General features: G+C 38.6%; 1 protein-coding gene across 1 annotated transcript in view; it reads right to left on the reverse strand.

Annotated features, from left to right (window-relative positions):
• PIK3R1 (phosphoinositide-3-kinase regulatory subunit 1) overlaps positions 1–25,419 on the reverse strand; it is a 60,105-nt gene extending 34,686 nt beyond the window's left edge. Inside the window, exons 1-2 of the mRNA XM_021534414.3 lie at positions 25,259–25,419; positions 20,069–20,820 (exon numbers count right to left, since the gene is read on the reverse strand). Coding sequence (XP_021390089.2) covers positions 20,069–20,402 — 334 coding nt within the window. The 5' untranslated portion in view covers positions 20,403–20,820; positions 25,259–25,419. The remainder of the gene's footprint in view (positions 1–20,068; positions 20,821–25,258) is intronic.
• Positions 25,420–25,730: the final 311 nt, after the last annotated feature.

The raw sequence follows: 25,730 nt of genomic DNA on the forward strand, positions 1-25,730 counted from the left end.
CAAAACAGTATCCTGGCAATACACTTTCAGACTTGAAATATCTTTGTAAAGCATTCACAGTTCTGCTGTGATCCTACATCAGTAACACAGAGTGACAACAACTTATCCAAGGTGCTTATATCAAAAGGATGACAACAGCAGTTCTCACAAGCATGACTTGTCCGTCCCAGTATCCTACCCAAAACAAAGCCAACATTTCTAGATTCCTCTGTGTAAGGTAGGTATTAACAACCTGGCCTATACAGTTGAAAAAGGGATCTCAAACTGAATTTTATAGAAAAATGTACAAAACTTGTCATAATATTCTGACACATAACAAAATAAGGCAGTCATTTTTTCACAAGGATAAACACACATATAGTAAGATTGGGCAACTCATAGTCTAACCCACTAAATCTAAGAGGGCTAGAATAAAAACTGAATGTTACTTCATTTTATCCTAATTACACATAGTATGACGAAAAGACAAAGTTACCTGCATAAATCAATGCTGTAACTGAGACCTGTTTTGCCTAGATGCTTCCCAGGTTATCAGCACACATGCAAGCAATACTCTGGTTGATAAAGTATCGTGTGCATGGTGACTATGCAGAGAATTTTGAGGGCAAGCAGAACTAATTCCTCTCTTCATCCCAGTTTATGAAGTTGTGCCAGCTGCACTCGCAGGGCTAAAAAGAACATGGGGCAACTATGTGCAAAGGGGTGAAACAAGTCCTGTAAATACAGATTAGTACAAGAAAATAATTAGTAAAGAATATATGGCAGGACTAGGCAGAAAAAAGCTCTGATTAGATGTTGATAGATCACTCAATAAGATACCAATTCTCTGAAAGAAATACAGGATCTTTTTACCCTTCTCTGTCACTAAAATGAATACTTTTCCTAGAGCTGCTGTATTAATCAACTAAGACAAAGCAAAATGAAAGTAGGGAAAGAAAGAACAAAGAGATTGTGTCCGGCTTGAGGAAAGTTTAGTTGCAGAGATAAGCAGAAAAACAAAACCACAAAGCAACATTGTATAGAGAATTATATTCCTCCATAACAGTTTAATACTTTCAATAGTGGCTGATAATCATGTTTCACACTTATTAATTTAATATTTCATAAAGACCTGTTTCTATCATCAGTTGAAAGGGAAGTGATAATGTCTGTACTGGGAAGAAACTCTGTACATAATATTCTATCAGATTAAACCTCAATAACTTTATTAATTATGAGCTGTCAGACATTTTTCTCATCTGCTACAGAACATATTTCTTAGAAATAGAAGCTATAATTAAGACAACAGATGTTCTTTGTTGGCTTCATCTGAAGCATGGATAATTTTTTAAAAGCAGCCTATACTTAAGACAGTATTCTGCTTCCCTCTATGGGTGAGCTTCTGCAATACTCTTTTCCCAAACAGACTTGAATTTAATAACTGCAACTATTTACAACTATTATTAACATTATTAGAAAACATGAGCAGTACTATTCTGAATAAAAAAAATCATGAACTAAGTAAAATGTTCTGGCATGAAATGCACTGCATAATGCCATATATAATGAACAGTTTTTCAAAAGAATTTCCCTCCCAAAAAGCAAGGAAAAGATGGGAAAACACCTGCTTATTCAACTCTTCTTTCAAGGATCTGTGAGATAAACAGAAAGAAAAAAGTAAGAAATAAGCAAGAACACACTAAAAGATGTCTTTCTGCTTCCAAGTAGAGGAGGCACTCAAAAAGCTGAGGAGAATAGAGTCTGGGTCAGGATAGAATTAGCTGGAGCCGAAAACCAAGCAGGCTAGCACTGGGACTTTGACACTGCTGGCTTCTAGGAGAGGCACATCTCACCTCCCTCAAGTGGTCTGGAGCACAGGCACAGCTTGAGGCTTCTCATGCTTTTCTCAGGCGTGGCAGACTGGTGAATAATTCTTTCTTATCCTTCACTCTCAGGGATCAACCTTAGCCCTGTGTGACATGTAGAAGCACAGCAGTAGTAGTGTTCTCACATTCCCTATGAGCATCACTTTAAATGGAAGGACAGGTTAACGTCTCTAAATAGAACAACCCAGCATAGATTTCAGTGCATGATTCCAATGACAGAGAAAAAAAAATATTTCAATAAGCCAACACCTGTTTTTCATGTCTTGTTGACATCTGCAGGTTCCCTGCCAGCAGTTTTCAGTCAGAGAGATACTAGTAGATGAGAGGTAAGCTGTGATGTAAATACCAAGCTACTACATCATCACCACCATGCAAGGAGATGATGACAGAGATGACAGAAAGGAAGGAATAGAACAGGGTCAACCAAGCAGCTGAACCAATAAAGTACAAAACTACCTTTTTCATGAAGTGAGGCTTGTTATATTCCCTCCCCTTCCTTCAGGATTGCTGTTCCAGAACTAGAAAAGAGCTGAGATCTGCAAGAATTTAAGTAACTTGGCCTGCTCAGTTCTCCTCAGAGATGCTAAATGACAATTTCAGCTTCTGGCAGTGGTTTGACATGAAACCATACATGCTATCAAAAGGGAAATATATACCACTGAATGTTCAAGTGTAGTGTGGATAGTGCTGGCATGAGGACAAACAGCACATTCCATTGGCAGCTGCAACTTGTGACTTACTTATCAAGTTCCTGGTGCTTCAGTGTTATTATTGCCAGATTTGTGTGGTGGTACACAGAAGTCCTTATTAGACAAAATTTTGAGAGTTCTCAAAACAAAACTTCCCTCACTGGCATTACAACTAACTTAGCATTCCCTTAGAACTGTTGCTAGCTGCCTTCCCGCAAACTACCTTATCATTCCCACGGATATTTATGCCATGATTTCTATTAACTTCTGCACTCTAGACTTTTTTTTTAATAAAGCAAGAATGAAAATTCACTAAAAATGTAATTTATTGTAAAGTGACTAGATGTATGCTAATATATTTACAAGGTACTTTTGCTACAGTCACTCTGTAAGGAATGAGCAGCAAAGCTCCCTCTGATGCCTGCTATACTACACAGACACATTAACAAAATTATATTGCAAGAGCATCAAGACCACCACCAAGGTCAAGCACTCAAAGCTTAAGATCACAAAGAACTAAGGCTGCATGTGCAATTTCAGTTCATGCTCTCATCTCTTTTCATATAATGACATTGAATTTTCCCCATGAAATTACACTGCCCATTTCAGTGCACAAAGACCAGAGCTCTCAAGGGATAAAACTCAGCTGAAGAACTGAGTACTTTAGTACCTGGAATATTATCTAGACTGTACAAGGACACATGGCCATGCTGTATGCTTATATTCTCATGTTTATTTTCCTCTTCAAACCTTAATTTTCTATCATCTCATCTCAGAATGGCTTCCCATGGAAAAGTACTTTGGTCCACCATTTGTTCTTCAGTTCTTCCTAGCAGGTAGGAGAGGAAATATGTATTTGTTTTTCCCTGGAAACACTTGACACATAGGAAAGAGGCAGTTGCCTATCTTTTAAGGGAAGGAATGATGAGGTCCATTCCAACTCAAGAGGTACTTGATAATTTTGGTTCTGGCAACCAGTGGAAAGTCATTGTGAGATTATTTCAATGACCTCTATCATATAAAACTTCATAGGTAAAGCAATTTCATGTGCTGGAACCATTTTCATTTAAAAAGTAGTAATATGTATTTTCTCCTGAGTGGTCTTGTGCTATCCTAAAAAGATTACTAACCTCAATTCCCTTTCTACATATAAATGGTGACAGTTAGAAACAGTGCTCCAGCAGCATCTGCTCCTTTTGTGTTGAGAATGACCTGTTCCATCTCTAAAGGATTCTTGTTCCTTATTGCCGTCTCATTTTTCCAGTAACATAAAGTTTCTTATGCAAGGCAAACACTGGCTTGTATAGTATCTCTGCTTAAGAAGAGCAGAATTTAAAGCATCTCTTTTTATTCAGTAATCATAATACATAAAAATTCAGGGCAATATGTTATTTTGCTCTGAAAGAATGCTTTGTTTTGTTACCTTTTTGCTGTAAAGAAACTAATGGGAGAAGAATGCCAACAAATCCCTGTCAAACTATCCACAGAAAAGAAATCTAGAGAAAAGAATAGGCTCTTCACAGCTGCAAGAAAAAGATAATGTGTATTACTATGCTTGAGGAGTCAAGTTGTTTAGATCTGGAAGATTTACATAAAAGAACTGGCAGAAGCTGCTGACAGATAAAAGTCAACACTGCTCCTTCATCTTTTGGGAATTATGGGAAACATTTGTAAGTACACAGAAAGTTAAAAATAATGAGTGTATAGCAGTCACCCAGAAAAAAAAAAATGCAAACAATGGCAACAGCTCTCCAGCACCACAACTTTTATTCAAAAATTTAATGTATTTCAAATGAAATCAAACACTTTTCCTCCTCAAAAAAAAAAAAAAAAAAAAAAAAAGAATGAAAAGCTTAGAGTTGTAGCTGTAGCAACAGAATACAGCAATGCTGAAAAGCAGTCTTGTAAGAAAGTAAAACTGGGTCAATCCTTACAGCCATTAAAACATTGGGTAACCTGACACATATACAGAAACAATATTATTAGGAATATCCTGGACTGAATCTACAAAAAGGTAATCCCACCATCCTCTTTACCTTCAGATGAAGAAAACTCTAAATCTATATGTAATAAGACCTTTTGACCCATGGTATAGTATGATATGATATGGTATGATAGGGATTAGAAATCTCTAATGTGAAGATTTCTCTGCATAGCAATATTAGTGTGATTTTCTTATTCCAATATATTCCACACTACCAAGATCCTAAACAAAAAGGATGTATCAAGTGCATGTATGTAATGGATGAACCTAAAGTTCTCTCTTTCATAAATCATTGTTTGTTCACACTCCTCTGCTGAGGTAGCTTTAATTCAGACCTTAGCACTTAAGGAGACGAATGAATTTCATGAACCTTTAGAAAGCTGTCAGGGTCCCAACTGGTTAACTAACTAACTGGCAAAAAACCTTCATTTGTGTACTGACCAGTACACTATGTTATGAAATTCATACAATGTAAAACCAGTTTATAGGAAGTATATAAGAAAATTGAAAATGACAACAAAGATGGTGCTCACAAAAAACTGGCTGTTTTTACATCACCATCTGGAAGCCAAAGATTAACTGAAGTCAGGATAAGAAGGTATGGAACAGGATTTCAGTTTGTAGTGGGAGAATTAATTTGCAAAGACCAAAAATAAGAGACAAAGCCTCTCTAAGAAAACCCAAACACTCCAAATACAAGAAATCCTTTTGTAACCTTACAGTGTTAGAGTGTCTTGTGGCTAAAACAAAGGAAAATGTCTCACTCTTGAAAACCAGTGGTGTATTGTAAAAGAGTGAAACTGAGCAGAATAGGATGAAATAACTGAAAGAAATATTTTGTAAGTGATCTTGGAGGTGTAAGCTACAGAAGGGCAAAACTAGAAAAAATAAATCTGGTTAAGAACTGACATGTTCCTTATGATCTTTAGCTCAGATGAATCAAATAAAAGCAGCTCTTTCATGAAATAAATGAGGAAAGCAGAAGTTCTTTTTAGGTCCTCTACAAAGACCCAACATATGAGCAAGAAGCATTCTGATCCATTGCTTCCATTTCTTCTGCTACTTAGCAGCTGCCCTACACTGACCTACTCCAGCACAGCAGAATGTGCTGTAGACATTCTCCAACTTCCTTGTAGAAATTTCATGGGTAACAGGACCAATGCAATCTCTGAATTTAGAGGACTACTAAGTGTATACATGAGAATGACAAGAAAAAAAACTAATGTTGTGAATATTTAAGTATTACTAGTGTACAGCTCTTCTAGAGGTCACACACATAAAACATCCAAATCAGTTTTTCCATCATCCTGCTCCTGCCAAGAAAGTTAGCTGTCTTCTAATCCATATATATCTGAAAATATAGTGGTACTATCTATGTATTTATCTCTATTTCCACATAGGTACAGAGCTTAAAGCAACAATCACTCAGTTGACTTGGAATGTTGCTTATAGGATGCAATAAAGGAGTAAAAATATATTCCTACTTGCGCAAGATGTGATCAAATGTGGAAAGGCCTTCTAGCTATGACTCACTAAGAAATGGGCGGGGGATTGAGAGGCTGAAAGGCTGCTGGCAGACTGGAATAAGCCTTTCACACTCGCCAGCAAGGACTGAGAATTGACTGTTCTGTCAAAATGCCAGGTATATCCTGGTTCTTTTCCTGCTATCCTACTGTGTGTGGGATGGTGAGAGAGGAAAGAAAGGAAGTATTCCATTTACGGTCTTTTCATTATTGTGGTCCAAAGGAATCCTTGGTCATCTTGACAGAAGAAAGAACCAGTTACCTTTATCTGGCCCTAGCAGAAGGGAGGACCTTCTCCTCATTTAATTTGCCTTTTCAAATTTATTTATTTATTCATCTAGCTATTTAAATGTTGGCCATGCCAGAAAGAAAAAGGGTATTTCACTTGACTCCCACAAGGAAAATTATTCTAAAAGGATTAGTTCTGTGCTGAGAACAAGAAAAAGAGGAATACATTAATTTTAAACTGACCTGATTTTTCTAAAACGCATATGACCTCTTGTTTTTAAGCACAGTTGACATGAACTGCCTGCATGAAGCTGGAAAATCTTGTCTCCTAAATAGCTCAGATGTGGCAACTTCAGAGAACTTTACCGAGGATTTTACAAGATAAAACCCCTCAAAAATGGCAGCAGGCAGCTGCTCTAACTCACCTAAGCTCTGCTATACTACCACCAGGTAACTATTTATTGCAGGACCTATTACCTCTCAAAGGATTTTAATCTTTCATGGTAAATGTGCCACTAGTAGCCTCTCAAATAATTCAGATGTATCAGTATGAGCAATCATCTAAACTGTGGCCTTATTTAAAGGGAAATTCCCTTTTATTTTTGCTTTTTTGGTGGTTTGGGCTTTTTCAAATAGCATATTTCTTGATCTCTCAGGGGAGCCAGCTCTTCTGCTTCTCTTTTTCTTGTTTCACTACATCAGTCTGCTTTCCACCTGTCAGCTTCCCATATTTCAAATCTTCTCTCAAACTGAGAAGTAAGGCTTAGGAGACAGAGCAAGGTGGCTGATTATTCTGTAATGGCATTCAGGTAGGACTGAGCAAATCAAAGGACCAAGTCAAAATGCTAATCTGTGTTGCCTGAGGCTGAGGAGAAAGACATCAAGAAAGTGTAAGGCCACTGGTTTAGACTTCTCTAGCTACACATACTCAGTTGTTTGTCTGCTGATTACAGAGCACTGCAGGATAGTTATGTTTTAAACTTGTATGCCTAAAGACTGGTTTGGGGATTTATTTTATTTTTTTGCCAGAATAGCTACAAATTACATATTACAAAATTAAATGCAGAAATTTAACATATACTGGGAGGCAATAGTGCAGTTTTGAGTCATGCTAATAAAGACAAGAACAAAGTTTCATAGCCTATTATAGTGGCCATTTATGTCACAGTCTGACAGTGCTCTGAAAATATCCAAAACAAGCTGCAAAGTTTTTTATAGAAAACAGAAAATAAGCATGGATTAAAGATTTCTGAAAAGCTGCAAATAGGTAACCAAATAATACTTAGCATGACAGAAAACACAGTATTTTCCAGAACATTAACTTGATACTGAAATAAGAGAATTTCATGTTTTTACTTCTGCATGGCTATCAACTTGAGCCCAACAGAACAAATTGGAACCATATTCAAGTCTATTTTTTTCCTGCTGGCTTTTATAGCTTCCCCATGCTTTCTGCACATTACATGTTCCCTCTATTTTGCTCTCAGCATTTGGACTCTCTCCTTCAGGCATTCTGTAATCCTGCCAGCCAAAGAGCATTGCTTTAGTAAGTAGATCTGCCAACTTAAACACCAGACTCCTAAGGCAATCAAATAATGAAACACACATGTATGTACTTGCACATAATCTGTCAAATACCTCTCTAGCCCACTACAAATGATTTTTGCAATCTGGGGTTTTCAGAGGAGCATGCATTCATACATAGTTTTCAAAGATCAAATGTCGTGGCTCTCCAGAGTTCTCTGTCTTGTTTGTATACTCAAACTCAATGACCCTGGAATTTCCATATTAACATCTAAAGATATGAAAAATGAAAAACATAAAACCACAAAGGTTTTTGTGCAGAAAACGTGATATGGAGTAAGAGGAGAAAACTTCATATGGAGTAAGTATATCCTTCAATTTCTCCAATTTGGCAGAGAGGTCTCCTGCAGGACAGCACAGATTCTGCCATCGCAGAACACTCTTCCCACGTTTCTAGTGTGTCTGGAAAGTTAGTGAATAACCATTCCAGGTGTCAAGAGTATTTTTCATACTTCCTCCATTACTCATCTTTCATCCATACTTGATGTCTTGACTTCCACTTTCTAAACTACTGTTTCCTGAAAGAGGAATCTAATGTATGATGCTAGCAATAGAGTAACCCAGGAAAAGCTTTGAACTTTGTCATATTAGGATAAAATTGTGCTGCTGCTGCCGCATCTCTTGATTAAGAAAGGTTGCAATTTATTACATGGCAAGATAAAGATGGGAGCAAAAGCGTCTTTCAAGGAAGTAAGTTAGTATTAGAAGAACAAAAATCAAGTTTCAAGGATGGTAATTTACTGTGTAATGTCATAATTTGCAAAAATTCCTGTACTGTGAATCACAACTATGATACAACAAAAGCCCCTCAAAACTAATAGAGATGCACCATAAAAACCTAAAGTAAGAGGTGCTTAAAACATGTGCCACTGAAACATTCTATTGTGAAACATGTTTAACATGTACAACAAAGTACTGAGAATTTGAAACTCTTGATTTGCAAAATCATGGAACAAGTAAGTTAACACTAAATTATCCTCCAATACTTGTTGAATCTGTGCACTCACATTCTAGTAATTATTTTGATTTTGATGCTTACATTTGAATTCCAACCAGTGCAGGAAGAGGTATGCCAGAAAGATTTGTTCTGCAAGGAATTGTTTTGGACATCCAAAACTGATGCCAGACACAGAGTGAGAATATGGCACTCACTCCTTGGGACAAATGAAGATTTACAGAGTCAAACCTAATCCATTTCTAGTTCCTGGCTTTATATATCTCAATGAAATGTAACTGCTAAGGTTCTCATATGTTAAGAGTTTTTAAAAGTTACACCCTAGGATAGCCTTTTTGAAGTGAAATCTACATGGCACCCCTATGATGAAGAGATTAACCTTAGACTATCTTAAAGCAGTAGGTTAGTTTGTTTGGTTGTTTTTTTTAATTGTTTTGTTTACCTTATTCCTTACAGGAACCATGATAGCAGCTTTGCTCATGACTTAGTACTTGTTATGAAGTTATGAAGTTCTATGAAACACTAATTAGTCATGCCATTGGAAAGAGCACAGGTATCAATGAAAAAACCTGTTTCCAGAGAGAAAGTTGAAGGCTGTGAAGAACAGGTGGCTTAATACCACAAACTGATCAACCGGAATGAAGCAATTTTAATTCAGTGAAGATCTTGAAAAAAAACAAAGCAAGAATAAGTGGGAAAGGTGGGACGACTAAATAATTTTTAAAAATTGTATCAGATGGTATACACTGAAAGAAGTTGTACTTTCATGTATAAACACAAGATTTAGATGCAGTTTTGAAACATTAATGTTCTACTGTTAGGGTGAAGCTCACTGTCAATACACACATATATCAAGGTGATAAAACTCTGAATTTATTCTAAATAAAATAATTTGTTACAGTAACAGAAAATACAAATAAAACTGCCACCGTTTCACTTCCTCAATTATAAGAAACCCCTATTACTGTCACATTAGTTACCCAAACAGGCAGCCCTAAGGAAAATATCAGCCCTGCCAAAGTATCTATCAGCCTACAGCAAATTTTTAACATGTATCAGTGAAGGGTTCTGAACATATTAAAAGAAAATAACCTGGTGAAAGTAGTTTCCATACTGTCATCACCAAATACAACTAAGTATATGTAGTTTCCCAAATGAAAACATTTTACATCTAAATTCACAATTCTTACCATGTAATGGACATTAAAGGGATAAAAAGTTAAGTAATAGACACTAAATGTGTACTAGAGGAATAAGTTTGGACTAATTAGTAACAGGCTTTAAATTCACTTAGAAGTTAGGAGCTCAAAACAGGAATAACAGGGTGAAATTACATGCCCTGCATTACCCCAGGACCTCAGAAGAGATGCTCACAACAGAGTTTCCCTTACTTGTATTCAAAATTTATGAAAGGACAGTCAGACTCTGTTCTTTATGCCAGTGTTTATGATGTAGTATTTAATGCACATTCATATGCTATGATTCTGGTATACTGGAATCTCTTCAAAAAAGATATAAGATTTGCACTACCAACCCTAAATATATTGTGAATTTTGTGAAACAGAACTAAGAGTAAGAACTATGGGATTTTTTCAATGCTGCTAAATCTTGACAATAGGTCTGATCCTGTTCCTTCTGAAGTTGAGATGGGTTTTGCCACCAATTTAAGGGAAAGTAGAATAGTAACCTATGGCTTCTTGTATGAACAAGTTCTTGAAGTAAAGAAAAAAAATCTCAACCGTGTATAGTAGTTTCAAGAACATCAGTACTTTACAATAATTTTATTTTTAGTTTGCATCCAAAAGGGTTTTGAAGAAAATATTTTAATGCTCTACTTAGAAGAGAGCAGCACACATTAACAAGCATGGGCATGTTCCATCCAAACTACTAGACAATTTACCACTGTATTTGACTGACTGGCTATTTAGTTCAAACAGACATTAAGAATTAAAAACAAAACCCAACAAAATAACCATTCTCATCTAATTGGCATGTTCTTACTGTGTCATAATAAAACCCTACATATTTGTCTTAGAGGAAACATCTGGAGAAAAAGCATAACAGTTGGTAACTGTCTTCCCCTTTTTTGCTAAACTGTTCACGCAACTCAAAGTCCTGCATCCTAAATCACTCTGGAAGGCACCAGCAGCCCACTAGCTTTTTCAGTGAAGGTTTTAATATCAAAAATACATTACTTTAAACTTGCTAAGAAGCAAGATTTTATGCTAGTTGCTCTGCAGTAAACATTGTTCAACCAGTGGTTTAATATTACCCCCAAATCCTGACAATAATGGGATTGTGAAAATCTCTTATTTCATGTAGGGGACTGCAGTTTACAGAGGCTACCAGAAAGATTTTAGAGTTGTAAGCACTAGGTTTGATCCAAGCGGTAGTCAGAAAAACATGGAAGTTGCAGGGAACGCACGCTAGTCTTTCAACCAGCAGTAATTAACTATAAATACAGCAAAGAGAATTCAAACATTCATTACTCTGTGGCCTTAAGAACCTCTCATTCAATGTACAGAGGTCCTATTTTCTGTTATTTCAGAAAAAAATTCGCTACTTGCTGTTTAGAATATGTTCCTTAAAATTCTATCAATTGTCCAGGCCAGATTACAAGGATGACTAGAAAAATTTTTATGCCTAGAGCTGGCTTGCACTGGAGCAAAAAAGCCTCCCTTAATCTTTTTCTTATTAAGAAATTTGCTTAGTTAGGCTACTGACTGGCTTTGCTAGTCTGTCTTCAGAACAATTGAGTAGATTTGGACTGACAAGAATATATTCTAAATTGTACTTAAACATCTGTACAGATTTTACTCCAAAGTACCTAAAATAAGCCTTCACAGAAGACCCATTTACCAGCAAAAACTGAAAGGCCAAGGAACAGATCACACCTTGCTGCAACCCATGGTGTCTTGGTGCCTCACAGCTCTTTGCAGATCACACCAGGGCAGATGTCTCTCATGCATGTGCCAGTCAGCCAAGAGCAAAGCAGGAAATGATGGAGGGTTTTGCCACGGTCTCTGCTGCTCCTAACCTGTGCCAAGCAGCTGTGTCTTGGCAAGGAGACAATTCAAGGGTAAGGTCAAAAACACAAGAGATATTTTCCTGCTCCTTCCATCCAAGTGCAGCACATGAAAAATTGCAATGAAATTTGTATGAAAAAATAACACTAGAGAACTGCAATGTGTGCTCACAGTGTTGAACACCATGTGCAAATAGGGAAAAGACTGAAAATTTTTCCCCTTAACTGCTTATTTCTGGAATATTCCTGGGTAGAGAGATAATGAAACCACGTACAGCTGTGCAGCCTTATCTATCATGATGCATAATTAGTGGTTTCTTTCATTATTTCCCTAATTTAAGTGCTTTCATCTACCTCCAACAAAAAAGAGCTGAGGAAGAGGACTGGGAAATAAAAAAGTAACCTTGCAAACTACGATGCTTCTCTTTGAGAGAGACTGCTGGAGAAGCCATAACATGCTTTGAAACATTGATTTGCAGTGTACCATTCAAAAGTTTCTTTGCCAAGAATAGCCCTCCGTCTAATCTGGTATCTACCAATGTTATCCAAGCAGGATGAAGAGATCTTGGAAGAAATAGAAATAGAAACTTAAGATAGCACTTAAGTTTTCTCTCCTAAGCCCAACAAATAAATTCCACTGTTATACTGTAAACACGACCTACAAACCTGGTGCAGCCATGCCTCATGCTAGGTTGTTGTGGTAACTCTATCCCAGTAAAAACCACCTCAGAGGTGCATTCCTGCTCAGACTACAGATCTCAGGTTGCGCTATGCTTCCTTCCTTCCCAGGTGGTGAGCAGGAGGCTATGGAATTGGAGTGTTCAAACATGTTGCATCCAGCAAATACAACCCCAGACAGGAGAAAGAGCAAAGTAGAGAGCACCTGAATTATACCAATCTAATGTGCTTCATAAGAATAATTTGGCTTTTTGCCACTACCTTTACAATTTTAATTGTGCATGTGTTTTACAGAGAAGCATTAAAATGTTCAAGGAAAGCAGAGTTAACTTTGTTTTTCTAAAACATAGACACTAAAAAGAAAAAAAAAAGGCAAAAAACCCACTGTGAAAAATCAACCCCATCTATTTTACTGGAAAGATACAATAGCTGAATCCTGAATGGACTCAAAGTAATTACCATTCCCGCAAGAGATCTCCCTTCTGCAGGAGCATCTTCCTGTCCCAAATGCCACCAAGTGATTTGCCAGCACAGGTGGAAACTGGTATGTTTAGACCAGACTTAGAGGGCAGATCTTACTTCTTGCCCTCAACTTCTGTAATCTCCAGTGAAGAAATTATCTCAGATACTGAACTCTGGGAAATGTTCTAACATAGCGAATGATGAGGAGCATATACAAACAGACCTAGTGGATTGTACAAGAAAATTGTCTGACAGCTAACTGAACCGTTAAAACATTTTTCATCATTCATATCATAGTTCACATAGTAGTTTTGAAGTATAAGATAGTCTCAAAATATACTTTTGAAGTGTATAAACCATATGCAATCACATCTTTCCTTGGATCAGGGCTTCTGAAAATCTGCCTTGAGGCTCTTGTTACCTGAAAAGCCATCAGCTTAAATATAATTTTTTAATGCTGTCTCACATACAAACTATTCTATGAAGTGTGTCAATATGTGAAAATAAAGTACAAGATTTAGGTGTTATTATTGTGGACAGTATTTATAAAAGGCTGAACAATAAGCAGTAACATTAGTACAAAAGGTTATACCTGCTAACACTTTATGAAAAGATTTCAGGCAATGTCCAAGGATGCAGGCATTTCTACAACACAGTGGAAGGAAGAAAGCAAACAAAAAACAAAACCCCAACAAAAAATCTACAAGTGCCTTCTCTTAATGAAACCATAATAAAATAGAATTGCATTTTAGACATGTTTTTTGCTGAAGGCATGAACAAAAGTTAGCAACTATTAACCAGAGTTATTGTTTTTTCTTTTAAAGCCAGAAATTCTGTCTAAGTTCTCTCAAGTACTTAAGATTCTTACCAAAGTATTCTCAGGACTTAATATCCTTGTCCAGTTAAAATAACCATGTCTTTAATATTGTGTAATTCCCTTTGTCATTCTTAGCTAGGAAAATAAAGAAGTTCTTTGTATTCTAGACCAGATTGATTTAATGGATGTTCATCACGGAGAGTGGTCTTGGTAAGACACAGATGTGAAACAGTGCACAGCCAGCTGCAGTTACAGACCTGTGTTCTTTCACAGAAGAAAATCTGGATGTTTATATGGCATCACACAACTATTTCAGTGGGCATGGTTATTTGCTCAGGATGCTGAATGATCCATTCTTGGCAAACACTTAGTACCATGTATTGCTAACACTCACAAACTGATGTTATCACATGCAAGCCTAAGGAAGAACTATTTGCTAACCAGTGAAGGTTTTTTTTCAGATGTTCCTGGATCACAGCTACAGGACCAAGATGATTCCAATGAGAGGTGTAGCCTAATTCACTTTTGCCATGCTTTACATATGCCCTAGTTTTCATGTCAGTACAAGGTATCAGCACACTAAATCATTGCAACAGAAGACTAAGAAAATGTAAGTAAAGTCACTCAACATAGCGCCATAGTTGTAATCACAGAAAGGCATAATAAAATCAGTATGATACAAAACAGATAAATATTTGTTATAGCATCAAAATAGGAGTGTCTTATTATTTCAGCTTCTTAATGCAAAAATGTGTAAATTATGGCTTTAAAATTTTTGTTAGATTAATTAGATTTATATAGTCAGGGAAAAGAAATTCACTTTAGTCAAACAAGCCTTTTCCCCCAAGTGATATATTTTTCACAGGAATATCTATTTTTCAATTCAAGTATTATTTTAAAAAGCTCTCTCTCTCACTTTAATTTTTATCCTGTGAAGACTGAAATGCAACATGGAAGACGCTGTGTTTAAAGGTCCTTCCTCCCTGTTGCTTCCTTCCTCCTGTACCAGCAGGTGGGGCCACGCATCAACCATGAACTTGCCCAGGCCCTTTATCCATGTGCAGCTGTACTCGTACTTGTAAAGCCTATCCCTGTGCTTCCTGCGGTGCTTACAAAGGCTTTTTTAGTTATTATCAACCCTGGTACTATCGCTGTGAAAAAAAATGCTCTATCTCACTTCAGTGGAGCTTGCAAAAATCTTTGCCATCATCAGTGATAAAGCAGTTGGCAAGGAGTCGGTTTTCAGATGCATGCACTTATCTGGCAGCTAGAAATTTGCCTAGAAATTTTCAGCAAGGCTTTTATGGCAGGAACTTGCCCCATTTCTCAGTGCAAGTCAAACTCAACTGACATGAAAATTCATGACTGCAACACAGTTCTGACAACTGCAGCAGGGCAAAGGCTTATACTCAGACTGGTTCTAAAAAGAAAGAATTCAAGGGCTCTGGCTTGAATGGTAAATATATTTACCATTGCATTTGTCATGAGATAGTGACTCATCACTTCATCCCATAATTTCCTTTTTCCATTTGCCTAAATCAGGCAAGATGACTGTCTTCTTGCCAGTGGAGACTCCAGGTTCGCCACATTTCACTCACTCTTATGTCCCTCAATACACATATCTAAAGAATTTTCACAAATGGATTGCTACACTGGCTTTACAGAAAAATTAAAGAAACAAATCCTACAATACATTCAGTTAAACCATGCACAAAACGTTTTATGCCCTCTGTCAGTTTGGAACTCTATCAGATATTGCATAACCTGGTTGGTGAAAGGAAAGAGTTTCCAACGTTACATGTCATTATCTTTATGTAACTTGATGATCTGTATCTGTTCTAGGAGAAGAGTAAAAAAAAGTTTGGGCTTTTTCTTAAAGAAAAAAAAAAATCTGTTTTATAGCTTCATCACAAGAAGGAAGAACTTCAGATTATTTTTAGGCCCAAAATCAGCTGAAATAGTACAAAGTGTCAACATAAACAACCCTTTTAAGTTACACAGGAAGTTGCAGGAACTGCCAAAACATCAAAACAGACAACAGACAAATTATTCATATAAAGTTCTGGTCTGCCCTTCTGCAATCTGATCTTAATTTCAAAGTGAGAATTTAGCATTCCAAGTTAAATCTCTAAGTATTTCAGTCCATCAATCAAAGCTTTATGCTCCAAAGCCTGCTTAAGATCAGCCTTCACAAAACAGGTAGAGAAATGAATGATACTTGATACTGTATGAATCAACTCTAAATGTATATGACTCCATCAGTTGAGTTAAATCAATGTTTGAAAAATGTATCTGGACTTCATACATCTTATGCATTATCAATTTGCAAAGATTTGAGGAAAACTGGGATAAAGTGAGAAGAACCAGCCTAATGCAGCTTCTATTAAAAAAAAAAAAAATTCCAAGAGAAAAACCCCAGTCATGTAAAATATTTCCTGCTTCACATAAACCTCAGATATCTAAAGATGACCCTATGCTGTGTCTCCATTGTTTCAAGTACCTCAATATTCCCAACAGCAGCCAGGTGGGAAAAAAAATGTGACGTGTTGGGTCACTTGGAACCTCTCAACAGTGAGAAGAATTACATCTGCCTTGCCATAGCTCTAACATTGCATCAGGCCTGAGACTGGAAGGTGCTAGAGACTTCTTGGGACTTATTTTTCTCTTTTCTTTTCAATACCCTTTCAGATTCAATTCAAAAAAATCCCCAGAAAATCTACTAAATATAGTTCTTTATTGACAAAGGTAAGGGGAAGACAGGCAAAAGGTAACAGTCCTAAAATGCAGCCAAGGAATGCCAATTCTTGTCTTCACCAATGGTTCAAGAAACTTAAATAAATGAATAAGTGATGAATAAAATAAAAATATGGGGAGTTAAGTGTTTTAATGGAACTTAAGACTACCAGCAAGGGGGGTTTTGTTTTCAGATTGTCTTTTAACATTTAGGAAGCTCCCTGTTCCTAAGACTGGCTGCATAAGACATGGGCCTGATAAGCATCTCTACCCATGTCACCAGTCTCATTGACTGTAAAATGTGTTCATATGTCTATGATTATTTGTGTATGAGTAATACACCATTGTGAGTACAGCAGCATTGTGCTTAAATACTGCAAATTAGATCCAATACAAAGCAATCTGGACATTCATGAGCAAGTGATCAGGGTTAATAAAACCAAGGGAAAAAAACATTCAGAGTGAATAATTAAGTATTAAAGATACTGAAAGTATTAAAAACTTTTTTCTTCAAAAATAAACCTAGATATATGGCAAATTAAAGGAACTTCTTCGATTATGCATAAATATTCTTTGAAATTGTAAGTTTCTGGTACTCTTATTCAACATATATGCAACAGGAGTACATACAGAATTGAATCTTTACAGAATTTAAAAAGTGTACAGATTACAGATAAATGAGGTACGTTTAAGAAGTCTTAAGTTACAGTTCCCCATTAATTCATCATTTTAATCCACAGTATTTTCAATTCATCAAGTAATGAAAATGTAGACTTGAATGCATTTGGTCAGGTAAGCTTCACACTACACATTAATTTATTTGAAATACACTCCATGGGTGTAGAGAAAAGTATCATATTGGGAATAATCTTTTGGCCTACTGCCCATTACTTTGGCTGATGGACAATGTTAACTGTGCTATTCACTGCCCCAAATAACATACACAAAAATATCGAAGCAACCTGTAAGTCAAACATATATTGTTACATTGTTCTTTATCTGAACTATATTTCTTCCCTCACCTCTGTTTTTACCCTAATTTTGGTAGGGTAACTTTTGTACGGTAATTCTGCTAACTTAAAAATTTCACCTTCATTTTGATTTTTCTAATATTCTTTCAGTACACTTCCAAATCCGTTTCTAAGATTCAAAGCACTCTCTGGTTTCAATCTCTACAGAAAAAAAAAGATCTGTAAAGAGGCTACTTATAATTACTTTTCCTAATATCTTTTAGGAAAGCATACTTTATTTTAACAGTAATTAAGCCTGAAGTTCAAATTTCTATTCAGAAGAGTCTAATCCCTGGTGTTAGGGCATTATGGAGGTGTCTAGCTTCTTATATGAAGCTTAAAATCTTTAATTCAAAACCAGCTATGGGAACTCTTTTTTTTGTTTTTGTTTTTTAAACAGAAGAAAACAAGGTTGAACTGCAAGCTGATTCTTAAACATTTTAGAGCACAGCAGGATTATGTGAGCAGGCTTTGAGATGAAGATTCTCAGTTAAATCAGAACATTTTCTCGTTTTCAATTCCCACAGTCCCATGGTATTGAAAACAAACATATTGCATGTAAATAGTACTTTGTCTAAAGGCAAAAAATCTCATATAGGAGGTCACATATAAGCAGAGCCCCCCCCCTCCCCCCCCGACACCGCCAGATCTGCAGCAGAATTTCCCAAAGTAACTCCCAGCAGCTGAAACTCCCATAAATGTCTGTTACAAACACAGTCCCGGCACCAGGACTTCCCAGTGCAGTGTTGTGGCCAGCTCACAGCATGATGCTGTGAACAGAAGCACTGAGCAAGCATGAGTACAGAAACCAAAGAACCTAAGTGCTACTTTTAAAACCAAAAAACATCAAAGCCAGGATGCTGGTTGCTTCACCCCAGTAGGCACATGTAAAGAATGGGATTTTCTTTCCATTCTCTTCTGCTCAAAATGATCTGTCAGCATTGAGGTGTCTATACAAAAAAACATGTTTGTTCTGCAGTTACATATGATGGTGATAACTATCTCCACAGGTGGGTTAAGAAAAGAGCCAGTGTCACCTGAGCAGCAAAATTAATATCCAATATAAAGAATCATCAAAGATGTCACAGTTTTTATTTTATAAGGAAATACTCCATTTTTAGAACTATGCCAGTGGAAGAGAAAACATGAGGCTCTAATGACTAGAAATTAAGAATTCAAGGACTTCAAAGATAGGGACAGTAAACTTAAAATGCTCCAACAGCCTCACCTGCCCTCAACTTCATCCTAACAATGATTTACATCTAGGCACTGCAGACTCGTAAGCAACACTTGCTACAGTGCTTCAGAATACTGCTATATATACACCAGTGCAGATTCATTCTTTATTAAGTCCCCACCAACCAAGAAATGCTTCTGCCAGGTTAACTTAGTTGCCACATTTATATTTTTGTATATTTCTGACCTTATCTTTGCTGGTTTTCAGCACAGCTGAATATAAACTTATAATATGCACAGAGGGGTGAAAATTGATAAATTGATACCACAAATTTGCAAGTGCTGAAAACATTTCTCTGTAGGCAGTGTGATGATACTATTCATTACTATGGTGTCACTGTGAAAATCATGACCACATACTACAACTCTTATTACTTACAGTTAGAAACCAAGAGAATTTATGAAGTACTAGAAGTTGAAGAAATATAAGCCACTCTATACTTCTCCAATAAGCTGTAAAGCCTATGCTAAAATGTACTTAGCTTACTGATCTGTAAAACCCAACTATCTGAATGTGAGTAGGTAAAAGAGACAGAATCACTTGGAGGAAGAGGGTTTTTTGTCCCAAAGCTTTTCCAATTATAAAAGACAAGACTTGTTTCTTCTCTTAACAGAAGAGCTCTGAGAAAATTCTGAGTTGTGCCTAACATACTGTTGCAAATACAGGTTAAAAAGCAACTTAGGAAGGTATTTCTTCTGGTTAACCTTTTTTTATATAAGGTTATAGTTTTCTACTGTATGCCATACTCCCAAAATGATAAATCTGATTTTCTCTGTATTATAATTTCATTGTTAATTTTAAAATATTCATTTTTGCCTTTAATGCCACAGGTTACCCCCCCATGACCAGAATATATATTTTGCTGCTAGCAAGAAATTTGTGGTATTTAGAATGCATAGTATTGGACTCACCAAGAACTTTCTCAGTAGTGAGTTTGATGAACCACAAAAGGAACATTTTCATCAGTTTCTTAGAAGCCTAAAATACATGTTAACCACTTCATTTTCCACTAAGGTTTTTACAGAGGAGAATTAGAAACACACTTTCTGACCTGTGAGATGTACCTCACAGTAAGTCACTGGTCCCTGTGCCTGAGACAAGCCACACTAAACTGCAAAGCGTGTGAGCTAAATGTTACCATGTAGAAACAATTCTTAATTGACTGAAATGAGCGGTACACTAAAAAAGCTGACCAGCAGGTGCTATATACATGAAAGTACATTCAGACAAGACTGTGAAACAAAAATACCTGAAACCAGGCACCTTCTGAATACTGACCTTGTTGCTCACTGTCTGATTCAGCTTTTGCAGGACTTGGTGCTACTGGAAGAGGCCGAGGAGGACGAGGCTTTGGAGTGGGGGGAGATATTTTTTTTCTTCCAATGTACTCTACATAAGTTCCTGGGAAATCCCCCCTCTCCCCTGTGGTTTCATTAAAGCCATTCAACCAACCAATTTCCTCAGGCTTTGCTTCTTCCCCTTCACTGAATCCAAGTGCTAGTAAGGTACCTTTATTCACAGTTAATATATCTCCTAAGTGCAAGTCAATATCTTCTTCTCGCTCTTTTTTGTAGTCATATAAAGCTCTGTATTGATATCCCTCAGCACTCATCTTGGCAAATGATTTAACATTCAAAAATGTTACTAAACAGTATTAAAATGCAATTGTCCAGTTATAGTTTTACGTACAGATAAATTCAAGATGAGTTAAATGGGATGAAAAAAATGTCTCTTAAGTAATAAAATCCAACAGAGAATGAAAAAATACAGTCTGCGTTTTCACTGCTGATGTTTTTACTGATGTATTTATTCTTAGTCACTGTCTGTTGCAGAAGTTAAGTGCTCCAATTCTTCTGTGTCTAGCAATAGTCTTTGAATTAGTTCTTTTTCTGGGCTTCCCGTCACTTCTTTGTCTCCATACACAAGTTCAGCTGACTCTTTAGCCGGTCACACTTTCTTCAGATGTATTTGCCACAGACTGCCCACATACCTTAAATATTCTGCCACCGAACTCTGCACACATGCTTTTCCTGGAAAGAGAAGAGAAATCTGATGAAATCATTTCACATTCTCTTGATGATTGTGAACTTGGTATTCTACCTATGATTTAAGCTTTCTGCAACCCTGGCAAAGACTGTGTCCCACACAAGAATCCTATGTGACAATAAAATCAAGCAAGAGCACAAAAAATATCTCCAGGTAGTGTTTGCATTTTTGTAAAGGATATGTGTCAAATTACTTGAACCAAATTTGTGCCCCTGCAGTATGAGGCATGCTTCCTCCTCTGTGACTTACGGCTACTGAAAAGTCTCAGGGCGAGAGGGCTGGAGCTATTCCTCTAGAGCAGTATCTAACCTGGCATTAAGATTTTATATATTATCTCCCTGAAGCCCGACAGCCAAACCTCTTCTCTACAGGTCTGTCAAGACAGAGGAGGAGCTTACTGTAGTTAGCATTGACCACAGGGGGTATCCAGTCTCCTCCTGTTTATGACAAGGGTGAGGATGGGCAACAATCCCCATCCTAAAGCCTGTATTTCAAAAACCTTATGGAGGAATGTATCTTCTTGTAATCTGTAGAAGAATCGAAGACTCAAAAGAACTTTTACTTGATGATCACCATATTTCCCCTTTTTCTTTTTTAAAGAGGGACTTTACCACTCCCCCCTCTTCCAGATGTTTTTTAATGTGTTTATGGTATAATACTAGAAAAACAACCAGCAACTGAAACAGGCACACCCAGACCACCTAAGCAGCCCTAGCAGGAGTAAAATATCAGGGTGCATGCTTAACTTACATTAAAGGCAAGAGAACACAGGCCTGAACTTTTAGCTCAAGGTTGCCCAACCATAAAGTAAAAGAAAAAATATGACTAAAACCCAAATCTATTTAGAGAACAGTTGCTTGAAGACATATAGAACAGTGAAAGCTTTCTAAATATTATTTCAACTGTTATTCATTTTCATCTACTTAAAAAGACAAGCCAAATCATAATTTGAAATGCTATACTGGAAACCAGAAAGTACTAACTACACAAAGCTGCACTGAAAAGTCCTAAACTACATCTGAATAAAAGACCTGAGAGAGCTGTGTAATTCCATCAGGTAAATATTCACTATGTATTATGTATTCAATGTGTAGAAAGCTCTTTTTTTTTTTTTTTTTTTTTTTTTTTTTTGGTGAAACACTCCCTTTTTACACTGTAAAGAGACATCCATAGATAGGCATAGAACAGGGAACATCTGACAGCTCTTTTCCACACAATTTTTTCTAATGCCTCAGTCATCAAGTCCTTTGAAATGTGACTGACAAGCCAAGAAGTGTTTATAAGAAATCACATGGGCTTTCTGTGGCAGTGAATTAACCTGGTCCCCAATTTGTCTGTGGCTCCTCTTCAGCCCACCAGGTCCCTACAGCATGTTGCACAACATCTCTTGTGACAGAACACAGAAGAAAATTTTGTTGAGTTCTTGAAGAACATCCTTGTCATCCATTTCAACCACTTTTTGTTGTAGGAAAGAATTATGTGAGCCTGAATTAGACTTCCTATTTAAAAAAGCTTGCACATAAGTATTTATTTTAACAACTTGCAAATCTATCTACATGTATTAGGCATCCAGCTCCCACCAAACTTTTAATTAGAAGTTTCTGTAGCCACTTCTGAAAAACCAAACTATGTTGCCTATCTGATGCTACCAAATATCACAGACTTTGTAATTAGCATGAATAGTTTCACTGATGCTTAATTTTACCTCTTCTACCAGAGAAAAGTCTACTGACAAAAACTGGGGAAAAAGTACAAGTATCAGTGTATCAACTAAATAGCAGAGAAGCCACACAAAAGCATGGATTTCTCCTGTTTCATGTAGCAAAAGAAAAAAAGAAATGCACTTACACAGCTTTGATACAAGTTTTATGACTAATACAAATGTTTCCAATCAAAACCAACTATGCACAAAGCAAAGCCTGCTAGAAAATTACCACTTTGACTACTTTAAATACTCTGAAATATTTTCTTTTTAAGGAGGGTTCAACAAGTGCTCTGCTACAACTACTTATTTAACTCCTACTGCCTATGGGCATTTTGGCAGCCAACGAAGTCTTCTAAACACTGCATAATTCAACTGACTTGACCTACTCCTCTGATCTTTTATTTTTAAACGTATGATAGCAACTTTATGGCCATCTATTTAAAATTATAACTTCTGTCTCTTAGGCATCTCTTGAAAATACAGAACTGGAATGTTGTGCTACAACTTCTTATGACAATTTTAAAGCACATTTTAAAAACTCAAACCGTTAGGAAAACTCAATTAAGTTATGGCATCAAAGTTTCCTTAGATCCAGTTTCCCTGGGGCTCAGAGCTACAACACCTGGTCATACTCACTTATCAGCACCACCCTCAGTACAGAGTACCCAGCATCTGACCTCTTGATCTATGGTTCATGTACCTGGAGACACTCCTGTGAGTCAGCCATTCTGAACTCCTTGGAATTATGCCTTTTTCTATTGTTACTATGTGTCAGGTTCAGGGATGAACTAAGACACAGAGTTCAAAAACCTTGCAGATAGATCCAACACAGTTAGACAAACACCAGTTTTCCACACCTGCTCAGTAACACCACAGTGTATCCAAAATGCCCTCTTAGAGTGCTTGGCTGAGATCCTGTATAAAAAAAATTTCTCTTCACTCCAATTGAAATTATACAGTTTCTACATTCAGGTATTTTGACTCAAACTGACTTAAGGTGACTGGTCCTAAAATATATAGCTTGGACCATCTTAAATAGATTAAAACAAACAAACCAAACACTTCAGGGAAGAAATAGTCCTATATTTGAGATTATTTTGTTACTGGATTTCCATTTGGCTGGTCAAATGGAAAAGGAGGAAGAAGTATTGTAGGATAATAAATTTTCATTTGTTTTTTATTTAAGAGCATGATGCCACTAAAACATTCCTGAGTTCAGGCAGAATTCCAGCCTCTCAGCAGAATTGTTTACATCGAGCATTTCAGTAGGGATAAAATTTAAAATTCAATATAAAAACTCAAGACATTCCTACAAATTTAGATGGAAAATGCAGGGGATGTGGAATCTTTCCCTTCACCCTCCCCGTCTTCCCCTGTTAAAAATGACATCTGGCTCCCACTTCACTGTTACCCAAGGGTTTCCTCCCACACAAGTTATCATGCCTTTGGTGCTGGAGAATAAAAACTTCTACTGTGACTATACATGCACAGTGATACCAGAGGGGGTGGGCTGGTTACTGGTACAGCATGCCTAGTACATGATGCGAAGATTTTCTTCACCTTTATATTAACAAATTCAATGACCATATTTCCTTGCACTGCAATCTCTCTACTACTAATTCTGAAAATCCCTAGAGAAATAGTGCCAACACAAGCTCCCTTCCACTGCAGGATAAGCTTGGTAGATCGAAGAGCTGACTAACACGCTCAAGGGGACACTGAAATAATGAGAGCTGAGGAGTAAGCAGGGAAATTTGCTTGGAGACCAAGTCTTGTCCCCACTAGGTGTCTATGCACCTGTGACTCAAATTGCAGATTTCTCTGAAATATGCTCTTCAAGTCCACATTAGAACACTATTTTCTGCAAGAAAGTGAGGTCCGTGGTGTATCACCTTTATATCGCTCCCAGTCTGAAATAATTATTTTGAATCTGTGGATATTCTGTCACAAGTCTTTGAACGAATCCAAATATACACACATTGAATAAGTACTCTAAGCACTGTACACCATATCTCATTCTGAAACATCTCAAAAGATCTTATAAAGGTTGCAAACTATGGACGAAGGCAGGCGATAATTAAAGAACTTAGGAAAGCAGTAGAGTGCGGACTTCCGTCCGGCTGAGGCCGTCAGGTGAAGCACTCCGGAGCCCCGCGCCGACGCGCAGTCCCGCCGCTCCGGGGCCGCTCCGGGGCCGGCGCTCCGGGGGTCGCGGCCCCTCCACCGCCGGGCAGGGCCGCGCCGAGCCGGCGCTCCCCGGCAGCGCGGGGACCACGGCGGAGCCCCGGCCACGGAGGACGCCGCGCCGGCCGCTCCCGCCCCAGCGCTCCCTACGGACACCCTTCCGCCGCCCTGGGGGCTGTATCCCGGCGCGGGCACCAGCCTGGCTGCCCACGGCACTCGGGGCGGGGGCTCCGGGCAGCCCCGCGGTGGCCGCTTGCCCTGCCCGCGCAGGAAGCGCCGGGCCGAGCCGCCCCGGCCGCGAGGGGAGAGGCTGCACCATCCTGGGCTCGGCCTCGGCTGCAGCGGACGGCCCTCCCCGGCACGGGCGAAAAAGTTGCGCGGGGCGGCGCTGCCGCTCGGACTGTCACCCCGCAGGAGCGGCCGGTGCCCGGCTCCGGGCGGTGGCACGGCCCTGCACCGCCCCCTCCCGCCCCGCTCCCGTGCCCCGGCAGCCGCCCGAGGGGCAGCACCAGCTGCAGCGGGACTCGCTTTACCTCAGCGGCAGCAGCGGCGGCAGCAGCCGCAGCAGGAGCAGCAGGAGCAGCGGGGCTGTCAGCACCTCCCTCCCACGGCCGGGCAGCAGCTGCCGCCGCGACACGCCGCTCTCCGCCGTGCGCCCGTCCCGCCGCGCTCGCCGCCTCAGCGCCTCGGCGGTGCCGTGCCCGCCGCCGGCTCTGCCCCCGCCCCGCCCCCGGCACCTCCGCCAACCCGCTCCGGCGCCGCCTCTCGCTGCCGCTGACTGACGGCGCCGCCCGCCCCCCGCTCGGCCGGGCCTCGGCGCAGCCCGGCGCGGGGCTCGGCGGCGCTGGCCTGCCGCCGCCTCCCGCCGCCTCAGCGCGGGGAGGCCAGTCCAGGCTGGGAGGCAGCAGGGGCAGGAGCACGTGCTTCTGCCTAGTTCCTCCTTGGGGATTTTCCTCCTTTCCTTTCCTTCCCGTCCCCCCGTATTAACGTGGTGTGTCACGCTGG

The sequence above is a fragment of the Lonchura striata genome, chromosome Z, assembly GCF_046129695.1.
Source record: "Lonchura striata isolate bLonStr1 chromosome Z, bLonStr1.mat, whole genome shotgun sequence".
Lineage (NCBI taxonomy): Eukaryota > Metazoa > Chordata > Aves > Passeriformes > Estrildidae > Lonchura > Lonchura striata.